This window comes from Chrysemys picta, chromosome 5, assembly GCF_011386835.1.
Source record: "Chrysemys picta bellii isolate R12L10 chromosome 5, ASM1138683v2, whole genome shotgun sequence".
Lineage (NCBI taxonomy): Eukaryota > Metazoa > Chordata > Testudines > Emydidae > Chrysemys > Chrysemys picta.
Window position 1 is genome coordinate 116,771,246 of NC_088795.1, and position 16,361 is coordinate 116,787,606.

The 16,361-nt window shown below is 44.4% G+C and overlaps 1 protein-coding gene across 1 annotated transcript in view; it reads right to left on the reverse strand.

Annotated features, from left to right (window-relative positions):
- Positions 1-11,428: 11,428 nt before the first annotated feature.
- LOC101938110 (proton channel OTOP1-like) overlaps positions 11,429-16,361 on the reverse strand; it is a 31,736-nt gene continuing 26,803 nt past the window's right edge. Inside the window, exon 6 of the mRNA XM_065597080.1 lies at positions 11,429-12,308. Within this exon, the coding sequence (XP_065453152.1) occupies positions 12,138-12,308 (171 nt within the window). The 3' untranslated portion in view covers positions 11,429-12,137. The remainder of the gene's footprint in view (positions 12,309-16,361) is intronic.

Consider the following 16,361-nt stretch of genomic DNA (forward strand, 5'->3'; position numbering starts at 1 on the left):
AAAAGAAGAACACTTCTGGGATTAATATATCTGAAATACTTGTTGCCATCCATGTTAATTCATTGATGAATGCTTAAAAAATAACAATTATCCTTGGGCCCCTGTTTTGCAATAGTCTCTCCTGAAATCATTCTTTACCTTTTCACATAACACTACAGCCTTCTGTGATCAGCTTCTTCCCTTCCTTTTGACACATGCTACACAGATACAGGCCTGGTCTACACTATGAGTTTAATTCGAATGTAGCAGCTTAAATCGAATTAACCCTGCACCCGTCCACACAACGAAGGCATTTATTTCGAAATAAAGGGTCTTAAAATCGATTTCTGTACTCCTCCCCGATGAGCGGAGTAGCACCAAAATCGATATTGTCATTTCGAATTAGGGTTAGTGTGGCCACAATTCGATGGTATTGGCCTCCGGGAGCTATCCCATAGTGCACCATTGTGGCCACTCTGGACAGCAATCTGAACTCGGATGCACTGGCCAGGTAGACAGGAAAAGCCCCACGAACATTTGAATTTCATTTCCTGTTTGCCCAGCACAGGAGAGCATAGGTGACCAAAGAGAGCTCATCAGCACAGATAACCATGCAGGCCGATAATCAAAAAAGAGCACCAGCATGGACCGTACGGGAGTTACTGGATCTGATCGCTATATGGGGAGAGGATTCAGTGCTAGCAGAACCTTGTTCAAAAAGATGAAATGCCAAAACTTTTGAAAAAATCTCCAAGTGCATGATGGAGAGAGGCCACAATAGGGACTCAGATCAGTGCTGCGTGAAAGTCAAGGAGCTCAGACAAGCCTATCAGAAAACAAAGGAGGCAAACGGTCGCTCCGGGTCAGAGCCGCAGACATGCCGCTTCTACGCTGAGCTGCATGCAATTCTAGGGGGGGCCGCCACCACTACCCCACCTCTGACCATGGATTCCAAGGTGGGGGTAATCTCATCAGCCACACCTGAGGATTCTGCGGACAGGGAAGAGGAGGAGGAGGAGGACCAGCTTGCGGAGAGCACACAGCACTCCGTTCTCCCCCAGCAGCCAGGATCTTTTTCTCAGCCTGACTGAAGTACCCTACCAAGCCAGTACCCAAGACCGTGACCCCATGGAAGGGACCTCAGGTGAGGTTACCTCTTAAAATATAAAACATGGTTTAAAAGCAAGCGTTTTTTAATGATTAATTTGCCCTGAGGACTTGGGATGCATTCGCGGCCAGTACAGCTACTGGAAAAGTCTGTTAACATGTCTGGGGATGGAGTGGAAATCCTCCAGGGACATCTCCATGAAGCTCTACTGGAGGTACCCAAAAGCCTTTGCAGAAGGTTTCTGGGCAATGCAGCGTTATTCCATCCTCCATGGTAGGACACTTGACCACGCCATGCTAGTAGCAAGTAATCTGGTATCATTGCATGACAAAGCCTGGCAGCGTATGGTCCCGGTGTTTGCTGGCATTCAAGCAACATCCGTTCTTTATCTCGCTGTGTAATCCTCAGGAGAGCGATATTGCTCATGGTAACCTGGTTGAAATACGGGAATTTAATTAAGGGGACAGAGGTGGCCGTTCCTACTGGGCTGTTTGCCTGTGGCTGAAAAGAAATCCTTCCCTGCAGTTAGCCAAGCACGCGGGGGGTATTGGCGCTGAGGTTTTTGCCTTTGGCTAGCAGGGATCTTCCCTGATACCAGCCATGCGGTGGGAGAAGGGGTACAGCGATCATCCTAGATAATTCATGGCGGGAGGGAAGGGGGGGGTTAGTTTGGTTTCTGCAGGGATCTTCCCTGATACCAGCCACACGGTGGGGGGAGGGATAAAGCGATCATCCCAGAGAATTGGATGGGGGGGGGGTTTAGTTTGTTTTCTGCTGCTGAAGGTTAACTGGAAAACCGCAGCAGTCAATGGGCTTTGCTTGGTATGTGGGAAAGGAGGGCGCAGAAGCCAAAAGACAATGGCTTACCATGGCCGCATGCAAGCTGAATTCTGTTGCCCGGACCTGCATCTGTGATCTCTAACACTAAAGCCACAGGCACTCAATATTAAGATGGAAAATGCAACCTTGTACTGAAATCACATGTGCTATTTAATGTGAATAGTGTTGTTCACCATGAAAGAGTAAAAGCATTGTTCTGTAAAATGTATCATTTTAAAAACTTCTCTCCTTTTTTTCATCCCTCCAGCAGCTGCAAATTTTTCAAGCCTCCCTCCTCCGTCCCAAAGGCTATCTCAGATAAGGCAGCGGAGAAAGAGGACGCGAGACGAGATGTTCTCGGAAATAATGGAATGCACCCGCAATGAAAGAGCTCATTTGAATGAGTGGAAGGACACGGTATCTAAGTACAGGAAAGATGCCAGTGAACGTGAGGTCATGAGGGACGCTTGAGATGAGAGGAGGCTGGCTGCAATGCTAGGGATGCTGCGTGATCAAACGGACATGCTCCCGGCGTCTGGTGGAGCTTCAGGAATGGCAGCAGGATAACAGACTGCCGCTGCAGCCGCTGTATAACCTCCCTTCCCCCCACCATGTTCCATAGCCTTCTCACACAGACGTGTAAGAACGCGGGCGGGGGGGAGGCTCCGTGCACCCTCCCACTCCACCCCAGTGGACAGCCCAACCAAAAGGCTGTCATTATATTGAATTTTTTCAGTGGCCTTTTACTTCCCTCCTATCCTCCTCCCAAACCTCACCCAGGTTACCTTGTCGGTTCTCTCCCTATGTTTATAATCAATTAGTAAAGAATACATGATTTTTACACGACAGGGACTTTATTTCCTTTAAAAGCAAGCTGTGATTTAAGGGGGGAGGGTGGTTTGCTTACAGGGAATGAGTCAATCAAGGGGGCGGGTTTTCAACAAACAGAACTTTCACACCGTAGCCTGGCCAGTCATGAAACTGGTTTTCAAAGCTTCTCTGATGCGCAGTGCTTCCTGATGTGATCTTCTAATCGCCCTGGTGTCTGGCTGCGCGTAATCAGCAGCCAGGCGATTTGCCTCAGCTTCCCACCCCGCCATAAAGGTCTCCCCCTTACTCTCACAGAGATTGTGGAGCACACAGCAAGCAGCAATAACAATGGGGATATTGGTTTGGCTGAGGTCTGACCGAGTCAGTAACGAGCGCCAGCGACCTTTTAAACGGCCAAATGCACATTCTACCACCATTCTGCACTTGCTCAGCCTGTAGTTGAACAGCTCCTGACTCCTGTCTAGGCTGCCTGTGTATGGCTTCATCAGCCATGGCATTAAGGGGTAGGCTGGGTCCCCAAGGATAACTATAGGCATTTCAACATCCCCAACGGTTATTTTCTGGTCCGGGAAGTAAGTCCCTTGCTGCAGCCATTTAAACAGAGTAGTGTTCCTGAAGACGCGAGCATCATGAACCCTTCCTGGCCAGCCCACGCTGATGTTGCTGAAACGTCCCTTGTAATCCACAAGTGCTTGCAGCACCATTGAAAAGTACCCCTTGCGGTTTATGTACTGGGTACCCTGGTGCTCCGGTGCCAAGATAGGGATATGGGTTCCATCTATCGCCCCAACACAGTTAGGGAATCCCATTGCAGCAAAGCCATCCACTATGACCTGCACATTTCCCAGAGTCACTACCTTTCGTAGCAGCAGCTCAGTGATTGCTTTGTCTACTTGCATCACAGCAGCCCCACAGTAGATTTGCCCACTCCAAATTGATTCCCGACTGACCGGTAGCTGTCTGGCATTGCAAGCTTCCACAGGGCTATCGCCGCTCGCTTCTCAACTGTGAGGGCTGCTCTCATCTTGGTATTCTGGCGCTTCAGGGCAGGGGAAAGCAAGTCACAAAGTTCCATGAAAGTGCCCTTACACATGCAAAAGTTTCACAGCCACTGGGAATCATCCCACACCTGCAATACTATGCGGTCCCACCAGTCTGTGCTTGTTTCCCGGGCCCAGAATTGGCGTTCCATGGCTATAACCTGCCCCATTAACAGCATGATCTCCAAAGCACCGGGGCCCGCGGTTTGATAGAATTCCATGTCCATGCCCTCATCACTCTCGCTGCCCCGCTGCCGTAGCCTACTCCTCGCCGCCTGGTTTTGCAGGTTCTGGTTCAGCATAAACTGCACAATAATGCGCGAGGTGTTTACAATGTTCATGACTGCTGTCTTGAGCTGAGCGGGCTCCATGCTTGCCATGGTATGGCGTCTGCACTGTTCACCCAGGAAAAAGGCGCGAAACTTGTCTGCCGTTGCTTCCCTGGAGAGGGGGGAGGATGTACCCAGAACCACCCGCGACAATGTTTTTCGCCCCATCATGCATTGGGATCTCAACCCATAATTCCATTGGGCGGAGGAGACTGCGGGAACTGTGGGATAGCTATGGGATAGCTACCCACAGTGCAACGCTCTGGAAATCGACGCTAGCCCCGGTACATGAACGCACACCGCCGAATTAATGTGCTTAGTGTGGCTGCATACATTTGACTTTATACAATCTGTTTCCAAAATTCGAATTATATAAATTCGGATTAATCCCGTAGTGTAGACACACCCTAAGATAAAGAGACTAGCTATAAAGGGATTTCTCCAAAGATCAAAGAGAGAACTTCACTGGCTTTCTTAAATGTCTTACATTTGTTGTAAGAAGAACAGGAGTACTTGTAGCATCTTAGGGACTAACACATTTATTAGAGCATAAGCTTTCCTGGGCTACAGCCCACTTCTTCGGCTGCATATAGAGTGGAACATATATTGAGGAGATATATATACACACATACAGAGAGCATGAACAGGTGGGAGTTGTCTTACCAACTCTGAGAGGCCAATTAAGTAAGAGAAAAAAACTAGTAGAGTGATGCAATCAGGGGGCTGACATGATCAAATGAAATGGCAAGGAAAATGAGTTTCGAGGTTTCCTTTTGAACCACCTGAAGAGGGGCAATGTGTGCGTGTTATGGAGGCGAGAAAAGAGGCTACTTGACACGCTAAGGCAGGCTGTAATGAGAGTCTGATTGAGAGATTTGACTGTCTGGCTGCCAGGAAAGGGACAGATCATGGGGATGCTGAGGTGGAAGAAGCAGCAGGACTTGGGCACAGCCTGGATGTGTGGAGCAAGAGAGAGTGAGAAGATTGTAGGCCTGAGTGATAGGGAGACTACAGGTGTGGGTGCCACTAATAGAGAAAGAGGGAAATGGAGAAAATTGAAGGGAGTAATCGACAGAAATTGGAGCAACGTCTGCATTATTTTTCTATCTAAACGTTGGCTTTTATTAGATAACAAACAGCAAATATGTATTGACTAGGGAGAAGCAAGACAAAATTGTGGACTCTTCAGCCTCTGTAGAGCTTACTGATGAGACACTGTTTTAAGCCCTGATCCAGCAAACACTTAAGTACATGTGTATCTTTACTCACATGAGTACTCTATCAACAGGCTGCTCCTGTGAGTAATGTTATGCACTTGATTGATTTCAAAATCTGACTTTTTGCCTTTACAAAGAATTTTTATATCCCTGATTTTAACGGACATTATTTTTCTATATCTTTTTTTAAAATTCAGTCTTTTTAACAACTTGAATTTGAAGTCTGTACGTAGTCCCCATTGCTCCTGTAAATTCAGCAGCAATAATGAGGCAAAACTGTGGTCAGTTAAGGGTTTGGCTTGTACGCTTTGGTACATTTTTCTTTATAAATTTTTTTAAAAATTTGTCTAAAATACTATAGAAGATCCCACCACTCTCTGATCAGATTTGCTTCATAAGGAGGAGACTTTCTTGTGGTACCATTTGAAAGATTACATACCTTTCACTGGAACCACTAACAATAACAAATAATTGCTCAGCCAGACAATTTGGGTATGAAACTGGGAACCTCAAACTGTCTCTTACTAATCAACTAGAGTCCATCTCTGACACAGTTTTAGGCAGTTTTTCAGATTGAAATTATAATTATTAATGGAGATATCCCATCTCCTAGAACTGGAAGGGACCTTGAAAGGTCATTGAGTCCAGCCCCCTGCCTTCACTAGCAGGATCAAGTACTGATTTTGCCCTAGATCCCCAAGTGGCCCCCTCAAGGATTGAACTCACAACCCTGTGTTTAGCAGGCCAATGCTCAAACCACTGAGCTATCCCTCCCCCCTTAAGTTAAACAGCAACATTTCACAGTTTATGCACCTCTCAGAATTCCTGACTCTTCTCAGACGAAATAATTTTTCTTTGGATTGGCCAAAAAAATCTCATACTTGGTCATGGAACGGGTTCCTGACTTTAAGAGTCTCCTTTTTAATGTTAACACAATATCAAAAATAATCTCCCCGGACCTCAAACCTTGACCAACTGGACAGATGTCCTTTACAGGGCTTTCAAAATTCGACCAATGACTATCACGCCAAGCATCATACAGTTGACAACTCCAGCTGCAGTTTTGTACAGCATAAATAAGATCTTCACTTGTGCTGGCAAACATGCAGCTCTAAGTAATCTGACTCACTTCAAGAAAACCCCTTGAAAGAGCATGTGCTGTATCAAAATTTCCTTTCTATTCAGTTTTATTTTATTTATTGCATTTTTTTAAAATTGTCATTTATAAAAATTATATTAAAGAGAGAGGAGGCCAAAACCAAAGTTCTTTAGGGAAGATCAGATTTAGGTGTGTGTGACGGGTTGGATCACAGAAACCCCCTTGGGAGCTGCCACCCGATGTGCAAAGACTACCCCTGCTTCTGTTTTCCCTGCCAGCTCAGAACTCCAGCACCCTGTCTTGCTGAGCCAGACACTCCTGTTTGGCTCCAGACACAGACCCAGGGTCTGAATCTCCTGTCCCAAAGCTGCAAGTTTACCTGAAAACAGCTCGCAGTAGTGCGCTTGTCTTTAGCACTCAGATGCCCAACTCCCAATGGGGTCTAAACCCAGATAAATCCGTTTTACCCTGCATAAAGTTTATGCATAAAGTTTATGCAGGGCAAACTCATAAATTGTTCGCCCTCTATAACACTGATAGAGAGATATGCACAGTTGTTTGCTCCCCCAGGTATTAATACATACTCTGAGTAAATTACTAAATAAAAAGTGATTTTATTAAATACAGACAGTAGGATTTAAGTGGTTCAAAGTAGTAACAGACAGAACAAAGTAAGTCACCAAGCAAAATAAAATAAAATGCGCAAATCTATGCCTAATCAAACTAAATACAGATAATCTCACCCTCAGAGATGTTTCAGTAAGTTTTTCTCAGACTGGACACCTTCCAGGCCTGGGCACAATTCTTTCCCCTGGTACAGCTCTTGTTGCAGCTCAGGTGGTAGCTAGGGGATTCTTCATGATGGCTTCTTCTTTTCTCTCTTCTTTCCCCCCCTTTATATATCTTTTGCATAAGGCGGGAACTCTTTGTCTCTCTGGGTTTCCACCCCCCCTCACTGGAAAAGCACCAGGTTAAAGATGGATTCCAGTTCAGGTGACATGATCACATGTCACTGCAAGACTTCATTACTCACTTGCCAGCACACACATATACAGGAAGACTCACAGGTAAATACAGCCATCTGCAGACAATGGGAGTCATCAAGATTCCAAACCATCATTAATGGTCCACACTTTACACAATTACAATAGGCCCTCAGAGTTACATTTTATATTTCTAGTTTTAGATACAAGAGTGGTACATTTATACAAATCGGATGATCATACTCAGTAGATTATAAGCTTTGTAATGATACCTTACAAGAGACCTTTTGCGTGAGGCATATCCCAGTTACTTACATTCACTTATTACCGTATTTTCTCTAAAACCATCTCAGTTACATTATATTGACTTATTATCAAGTTTTTATAAAACCATATAGACTGCACAACGTCACAGTGTGGATCATGTAGATAGAGGTCAGACTCGATGAACAGAGACTTGGTGGGGTAACTCACATGACTGGAGCACTGTCATGGATGGATATAAACGGTTCAGGAAGGACAGGCGGGGGAGAAAAGGTGGAGGAATTGCACTGTATGTAAGAGAGCAATACGATTGCTCAGAGCTCCAGTATGAAACTGGTGAAACGTCTGAGAGTCTTTTGGTTACGTTTAGAGGCGAGAGCAACAAGGGTGATGTGGTGGTGGTTGTCTGCTATAGACCACCAGACCAGGAGGATGAGGTAGCCTCTATTTGGCACTGGTGAGGCCACATCTGGAGTATGAGGTCACATCTGGAGTATTGTGTCCAGTTTTGGGCCCCCCACTACAGAAGGATGTGGACAAATTGGAGACAGTCCAGTGGAGGGCAACGAAAATGATCAGGGGGCTTGGGCACGACTTACGAGGAGAGGCTGAGAGAACTTGGCTTGTTTAGTCTGCAGAAGAGAAGAGTGAGGGGGGGATTTGATAGCAGCCTTCAACTATCTGAAGCAGGGTTCCAAAGAGGATGGAGCTCGGCTGTTATTAGTGGTGGCAGATGACAGAACAAGAAGCAATGGTCTCAAGTTGCAGTGGGGGAAGACTAGGTTGGATATTAGGAAAAACTGTTTCAGTAGGAAGGTGGTGAAGCACTGGAATGGGTTACCTAGGGAGGTGGTGGAATCTCCATCCTTCGCGGTTTTTAAGACCCACTTGACAAAGCCCTGGCTGGGATGATTTAGTTGGGGTTGTTCCTGCTTTGAGCAGAGGGTTGGACTAGATGACCTCCTGAGGTCTCTTCCAACCCTAATCATTTGTGGTTATAACTGAAGGTCACTTCTGGCCATAAAATCTAAAACCTGTGAATGTTCCAGACTTCATGGCTGGATGCTATTTCTACAAAGGCCCAAATTACAATTCTGCTCTTCACATCTGGCACCAGAGACTCTCAGCTCCTTTCAGGCCAAATTCTCTTCTCTGCTTCACCAGAATATCCCCATTTACATTCCGCCAGTGCAACTGAGACCAGCTTTTTCCCTATTGACTTAAGTGAGAGTTGCACATAATTAATGACACAATGTTGCCCTAATTTTCTTTTCCTGAAGAAACTTTACCTTAGCACCATAAAATTATACTTATGACTGAGGGACCAGTCATCTTATTTCAATGTTGACTGTCAGCAAGTGGAAAAGGCTAAGTAACTGTGTGTGAAATCTAGCTAGATGAAACTATGTTCATGTTGTTGTAGATCATTTTTACAGCATCCAACATCTTACATGTTTAAAGAAAAGAAATAAAAAAGTTTAGTCCCTGCCATGAAAAGCCTACAATTGAAATGTAGATGTGATGGACAGACAAAGGGATAAGGAAAGACAGAGATTACAGCAATGTGATCATGCGCTAACTTATTTTAAGAACATGGACATTTTGGTGGTTCAAGTAAAAAATTTTTGCAGAAACAAAGGACTTGCCAGACCCAATCACACCTGTGGCCCATCTAGACCAGTATCCTGTCTCCAACTGTGGCCAGCACCAGATGCTTCTGAGGAAGGTGCAAAAAACATATAGGGCTAGATTCACAAAGAAAATTATGTGATGATGATGCTGAGCATCACTACACGTAACTTTTAGGCATCTAGAAATCACTGCAATTCACAATGCCTGTGTTTGGTGCCTAGTCTCCCTATGCAATGAATGGCAAGTGAGAGGCACTTCTGAATGGAACTTACAAAACCAGCATGCTAGGCAGCTCCTCACCTATATTAGCCTGTGGGAGATGCCAAGCCAAAGGGTGTGTGCTAAGTCATTGGAGCAGGGGGACTGGATCTTGAGTTTCTCACCTCCGGAGTGCGCTAACAAGCAAGTTACAAAGTCAATCTTGGGCTTAATCTTGCTTACTGACCCAGTTATTATTTATTCACAGTGGAATAGTTTCAACGGGAGAGACTGAGAGACCCTCCACAGCTGAATAGCCCATGGCAATAACCTGAAAGGTGGCAGCTTCCCAGTTCAAATCATTTCTCCCCCTCAGGGACTGGAACTGGGGGGTCTCCCACAATTACAGGTGAGTACCCTAACTACTGAGCTAAAAGTTACGAGGCAGGGGCACAAGACCCCAGAGGACCCTGGTGCAAGAATAGGGTAGGGTCCCATGACTGCACCACTTGCCCCATTGTAGCTTTGCCACTGGCTGGTGGCAGCGGCATGTGAGTTTGTCTATAGGGGCCAATCTGATAGGTGAGCTCCGAGCCAGCTTACCAGAGCAGGCCCCACAGGGGAGTCAGACAGATGAATGTCTATCTTCTCCTGTTAGGGACTTGTTTTGGGCATCCGGACTGCAGCGCACATGCTCAGAGGTAGAAACATAGGCGCCTAGGCACCTTTAGGTGCTGAGCGAATTTAGGCATCTACAGGGTTTGGGGCAGCTAAGCGGAGGTTTTTGTCAATTCCAATGGGGGCTGATTCTGGGATTTAGGCAGTTAGGCGCCTAAGACCTTTCGTGAATCCAGCCCATAAAGTGCAGTAGATAAGCTACATGGAACTCCACCTGCTCACCTAATATTTCACAGAATAAAACCAAAGTAATTGGGGTATGAGGTGCTCCTTAAATCTAATCACTTCAATTATTTACTGCACTATGCCTGCTTTGTCAGGACTTATTTGTATTGGTGTAAGATCACCATCTAGTGGTGTGTAGGCAACATTGTTTTTATCGGTTGAAGTTAAGCAGACAACTGTAATCCTTCCCTGGGTAGCTTTTTCCAGTGGTTAATGACCATCACTGTTAAATGTTTGTGCCTAATTTCTAACTGAAATCTCTCTGGCTTCAACTTCCAGCCATTGTTTCTGATTATGCCTTTCTCTGCTAGATTAAAGGGTGCTTTAGTGCTTGCTATTTTCTCCCTGTGATGGTAATTACACACTGTAATCAAGTCACCTTTTGATCTTCCTTTTCATAAAATAAACAGATTGAGCTCCCTAAGCTCTCACTGTAAGAAACTTTGTCCAGCCCTAGCAGCACTTATACCCCAGCAGTTGGTGTGGTATAAAGGAACTTGAAAAACTGGTACACTTAACAGTAAAAGGCAGGGTGGGAGTAAACAATATTTAGCCCTGTTGCCCCTTTCCTTGTGGATAGGTTATTCCATAACGGTGTATGGCAAGTTTCTTGCTCCTTCCACTGAAGCATCTGGTACTGGCCACTGTGAGAAACCACTGGACCACTAACCTGGTTCAGTATAGCAGTTCCTATGTTCCTGACACCACATATTCATGGTTACAGCAGCTCATGAAAAATAACAATTGTACTTTTGTCTTTCTGTGTGATTTTCCACCCAAGGATCCTGCCAAGCTTCACGGGCATTATTAGCTAAGACCCATGGCACCAGTGTGAGATAAATAGATATTATTATCCGCATTTTACAAACTGGAGAACTGAGGTACAGAGAAACTAAGAAACGTCTCCAAAGTCACGTGGAAAGTTTGTGGCAGTGCTGGGACTAAACACAGGTCACCTGGAGCTGAACATAAGCTACAAGATTAGCTTTCCCCTCAAACAGTTTCAAAGATCTGGAAACCAACTTGAACAATTAAAAGAAATTAACTTTATTCATTAATTATTTTATCTAGTAAGTATAAAACAATGGGAGTTCATGAATAAAATCATGTTTAACTCATAAGGAATTATATTCAGTACCATATCTAAATCTATACAGTGTCTGTACTTTCATACAGAGTACTCAGGAAGATGATAACATATTATTTTTCTCAGTCCGAAAATTAAACAGAATTTTCCCATCTAAATAACAGATTTTGTTTCCAGTTTATATTATAAAACATTTTGCTAAAAATTGAGGGTGAGATTTTCAAAGGTGCCTAAGTAATGTAGGAGCGTAGGTCTGATGGAAAGGCAATGGGATCTTTGCTCCTAATTTTTGAAAAATCCCATCCAGAGGCAACATTCAGAGGAGAACTGCATCAATACAAACAACACAGAAAATATATCTTGTTTCCACATGTTGAGCCTCAGATGATTTAGACAGCAAAAGATTCAGACACATTTTGGTTAACTTTACTCTACAATAATATTGAAAAGTCTGTCTAAAAAAAAGTACAATAAAATGTGGGGGGGAATGAATTATATTGAATATTAAGTTCTATTAACTATAGTTTTGTTTATTAAAATAGTTGTAGAACCTGTTAATATCAAACAGCTGCTGGTGTATTCATTCTTTCACTCTTTCATTTATTCAGTCATGCATTCAACCAATTGTTCACTGAGACTCTTTATAGATTATGTTTTGCAATTCACCTCAAAGAGTGAGGCAGCTGAATGCATTCGATAGAAAATAGAAAAAGGCATTGCAAGGTTAACAACAATTATCCAAGGTTCAAAACCAAAAACTATTTCTTCCAGTCCATTGTCATACTCTGGCCGGCAACCAAATGCTGGTGGAATCCAAAGCTGCATGGAAAGAAAACAACATTGCTATCAGTCATCATCATCATCTTCATCAAGTGATGCTTGCCTCTTGTGACTGTGGTATGACATACTCATTCCTTCTATACTGCAAATGAACCAATATCATTTGGTGTCAAAGATCGCTGAGCCCAATTCTCCATTCACATGGATTTCAGCAGTTACTCCGGGTTCATTCCAGTGTAAGCAAGCAGAGAATCGGGCCCTCTGTCTTGCTTAAAGGTAACAGATTTGGCCTGCATTCCTATTCCATATAATACATTAAAAGGTGGCTTGTAATGCAAGACTGTGTTGCACTTACAATATAATGTATATTGCTTAATTCCATAGCAAGATTGCTGGAAAGTACTTCCAGTTTTTAGGGCCAAGTTTTAAAGGTATTAGGGGTTGTTCCAGTCAACATTCACAGCCTGAGGCTATGGCTACCCTGGTGCTTTACAGCACTGCAACTTTCTCGCGCAGGGGTGTGAAAAAACACCCCCCTGAGTGCAGCAAGTTACAGCGCTGTAAAGCGCCAGTGTAAACAGTGCCCCAGCGCTGTAAGCTAATCCCCTTGTGGAGGTGGAGTGCCTGCAGCACTGGGAGAGCTTTCTCCCAGCGCTGGCATGCGACCACACTCCCACTTCAAAGCACTGCTGCGGGAGCGCTCCCGCGGCAGCGCTTTGAAGTGTCGAGTGTAGCCGCGGCCTAAGTGAATGAGACAAGTAAGTCTTATTTTCAAGAGCTAATTAGGCATATAGCAGCCTAAGTCCCGCTGACTTTCAATGCAACTTGAGCTCCTAAGGGCCAGAATTTTAAAGGTGTTTAGGTGTCTAAAATGCAGATAGATGCCTAGTGGGATTTTCCAAAGTGCCCAGGCAGAGTTAGGTGCATAGGGGCTTTTGAAAATCCCACTAGAAGAGACCTGTCTGCATCTTTAAACACCTAGATATCTTTAAAAATCTGGCCTCAGACACCTATCTTCATCTTCAGATACCTAAATAACTTTACAAATTTTGCCCTTAGGCCTTGCAATGCTGAGCAGAGCAATGCCTAAATACCTTTAAAACTGGGGCCTTAGTGACTTTTATAAAACAATTCCACAGCAAGTAAATGAACCCTTCTCATCAAGGGATTCTTGCCTCAATGTGTGAACATAATTAATGGTTACTTTAAGGAGACCTACATTTGTTATTGAGTTGACAGATAAATAAACCCCTTAGGCCACCTTACACTGGGAAGTTTTACAAAAAAAATTCCCACAGGTGATATCACAGGGACAACTGAACTGGTCTTAGCACTAGAGTGAGCCCTAGTATAAACAAGGATCCCATGGAAGGGCCCATTTTTACCAGCATATTAAACCTGTAATTTGGGGCTAGTTATTTCACAGAATATGGTCCTATCATGGAAGGTGATGAGTGCTTTCAGTTGAGGAAGTTCAGTCTGTTGCAGAATCAGGCCCATAGTGTTTCTGGTTTGTGGGGAAGGGGGTTTGTTATGAACACCAGAGTTACAAACTGACTGGGCAACCACAGACAGCAACCAGTCAGGCAGCAACAGAGGGTTTTTTTAAAAAAAAGCAAATACAGTGCAGTACCGTGTTAAACATAAGCTATTGGAAAAAAGGGAAAGTTTAAAATAAAAGATTTGACAAGATAATGAAACTGTTTCTGTACTTGTTTCATTCAACTTAAGACAGTTAAAAGCAGCCTTTTTCTTCTGCATAGTAAAGATTCAAAGCTGTATTAAATTAATGTTAAGTTGAAAACATTTGAAAGAACAGCCACAACGATTTGTTCAGTTACAAACATTTCAGAGTTACGAACAACCTCCATTTCTGAGGTGTTTATAACTCTGATGTTCTACTGAATGTACAGTAAAATTTTACATAACTACATACAAGGGTTAGCCTAAAAATGTATTAATTGCGGCAGCAGCTGCTCATACACAAGCTAAAAAAAAGGGACTTTAATGGGTTTTGTATTGTCAGTGTCCTCAAAGCAAATCTGTTTGGCAGACTGGGTAGTGGCACTGGCTAGTCACCCACGTACAATCTCATCTGAGACTCAGGCAGCTAGCCCAGGCTGCTGCGAGCACCACTCAGACTACACTGCTATTTTCAGCACACTAGTTCAATCAAAAAGTTAATGCATGTACCCAAGCTGGAAATTACATCTCCAGCTACAGTGCAGATGTACCCTAAAAAGGGAAACTGGGGTAAACATAATTTGTTGGGGAAGAGTCAACATGGTTTTTGTAAAGGGAAATCATGCCTCACCAATCCAATAGAATTCTTTGAGGGGGTCAACAGGCATGTGGACAAGGGGGACCCAGTAGATATAGTGTACTTAGATTTTCAGAAAGCCTTTTACAAGTTCCCTCACCAAAGGCTCTAAGTTGTCATGGGATAAGAGGGAAGCTCCTCTCATGGATCAATAACTGGTTAAAAGATAGGAAACAAAGGGTAGGAATAAATGGTCAGTTTTCAGAATGGAGAGAGATAAATAGTCGTATCCCTCAGGGGTCTGTATTGGGCCCAGTACTATTCAACAGTGAGGTGGCAAAATTTGCAGATGATACAAAACTACTCAAGATAGTTAAGTCCAAAACAGACTGTGAAGAGCTACAAAGGGATCTGTGATGGGGCATCTGCCCCACACTGGCTCATAAGGGGTTAATAAAGCTCCTGTGCAGGAGGCAGCCAATTAGAGAGGGGCTGCGAGGAGCAGCCAATCAGGGCTGGGCTGGCCCATAGAAGAAGGGCTGCAGAGCAGAACAGCTTCAGTTGCTCCCTGGAGATCAAGGAGAAAGAATGCTAGCACCTTAGACAGAGCAGTGCCGGGCAGGATCAGGGGAGTGAGAGTGAGCTCCTGGCTGACTGGCATGCTGAGGCCCTGAGATAAGGGCGGAGATGGGGCTGCGGGGAAGTGGTCCAGGGAAGTAGACTGAGAGGTTGGAGGAGATGCAGCATGTGGCTGCCATTCTACAGGGACCCTGGGTCAGGACCTGAAGTAGTGGGAGATCCTGGGTCCTCCCCTCACTCCCCCCTCACCTCTGAGGAAGTGGCTGGACTGAGGGACTGCAATATTGTCCCCCCAGAAGGGGGGAGCACAGAGTGTGGCACAGCTGGAGGGCTGTGTCCTGAAGGGGACATCACAGTCCTTGGAGGGACATGGGTCTTGGAGCAGAAGTGATGGCAGTGAGACTCCACCAGAAGAGGGTACACTATTAGCAGAGCTGATCCCTGGCACATCCACCTGGAGGTGCTGCAGTGGCGAGTCCCACCCCATCACAGAATCTCACAAAACTGAGTAACTGGGCAACAAAATGGCAGGTGAAATGTAAAGCATAAATGCAAAGTAATGCACATTGGAAAACATAATCCCAACTATACATACAAAATTATGGGGTCTAAATTAGCTGTTACCGCTCAAGAAAGAGATCTTGGAGTCACTCTGGATAGTTCTCTGAAAACATCCACTCAATGTGTGGCAGCAGTCAAAAAAGCAAACAAAATGTTGGAAATCATTAAGAAAGGGATAGATAATAAGAGAGAAAATATCATATTGCCTCTATATAAATCCAAGGTCCGCCCACATCTTGAATACTGTGTGTAGATGTGGTCTCAAAAAAGATGTATGGGAATTGGGAAAAGTTCAGAAAAGGGCAACAAAAATTATTAGGAACAGCTTTCATATGGCAACAAATTAATAAGATTGGGGCTTTTCAGCTTGGAAAAGAAACAGCTAAGGGGAGAGATAGCTCAGTGATTTGAGCATTGGCCTACTAAACCCAGGGTTGTGAGTTCAATCCTTGAGGGGGGATCTGGGGCAAAATCAGTACTTGGTCCTGCTAGTGAGGGCAGAGGGCTGGACTCTATGACCTTTCAAGGTCCCTTCCAGTTCTAGGAGATGGGATATCTCCATTTAGTTATTATATGATAGAGGTCTGTAAAATCATCACTGGTGTAGAGAAAGTAAATAAGGAAGTAGTGTTTACTCCTCATAACACAGGAACTAGGGGTCACCAAATGAAATTAATAGGTAGCAGGTTTAA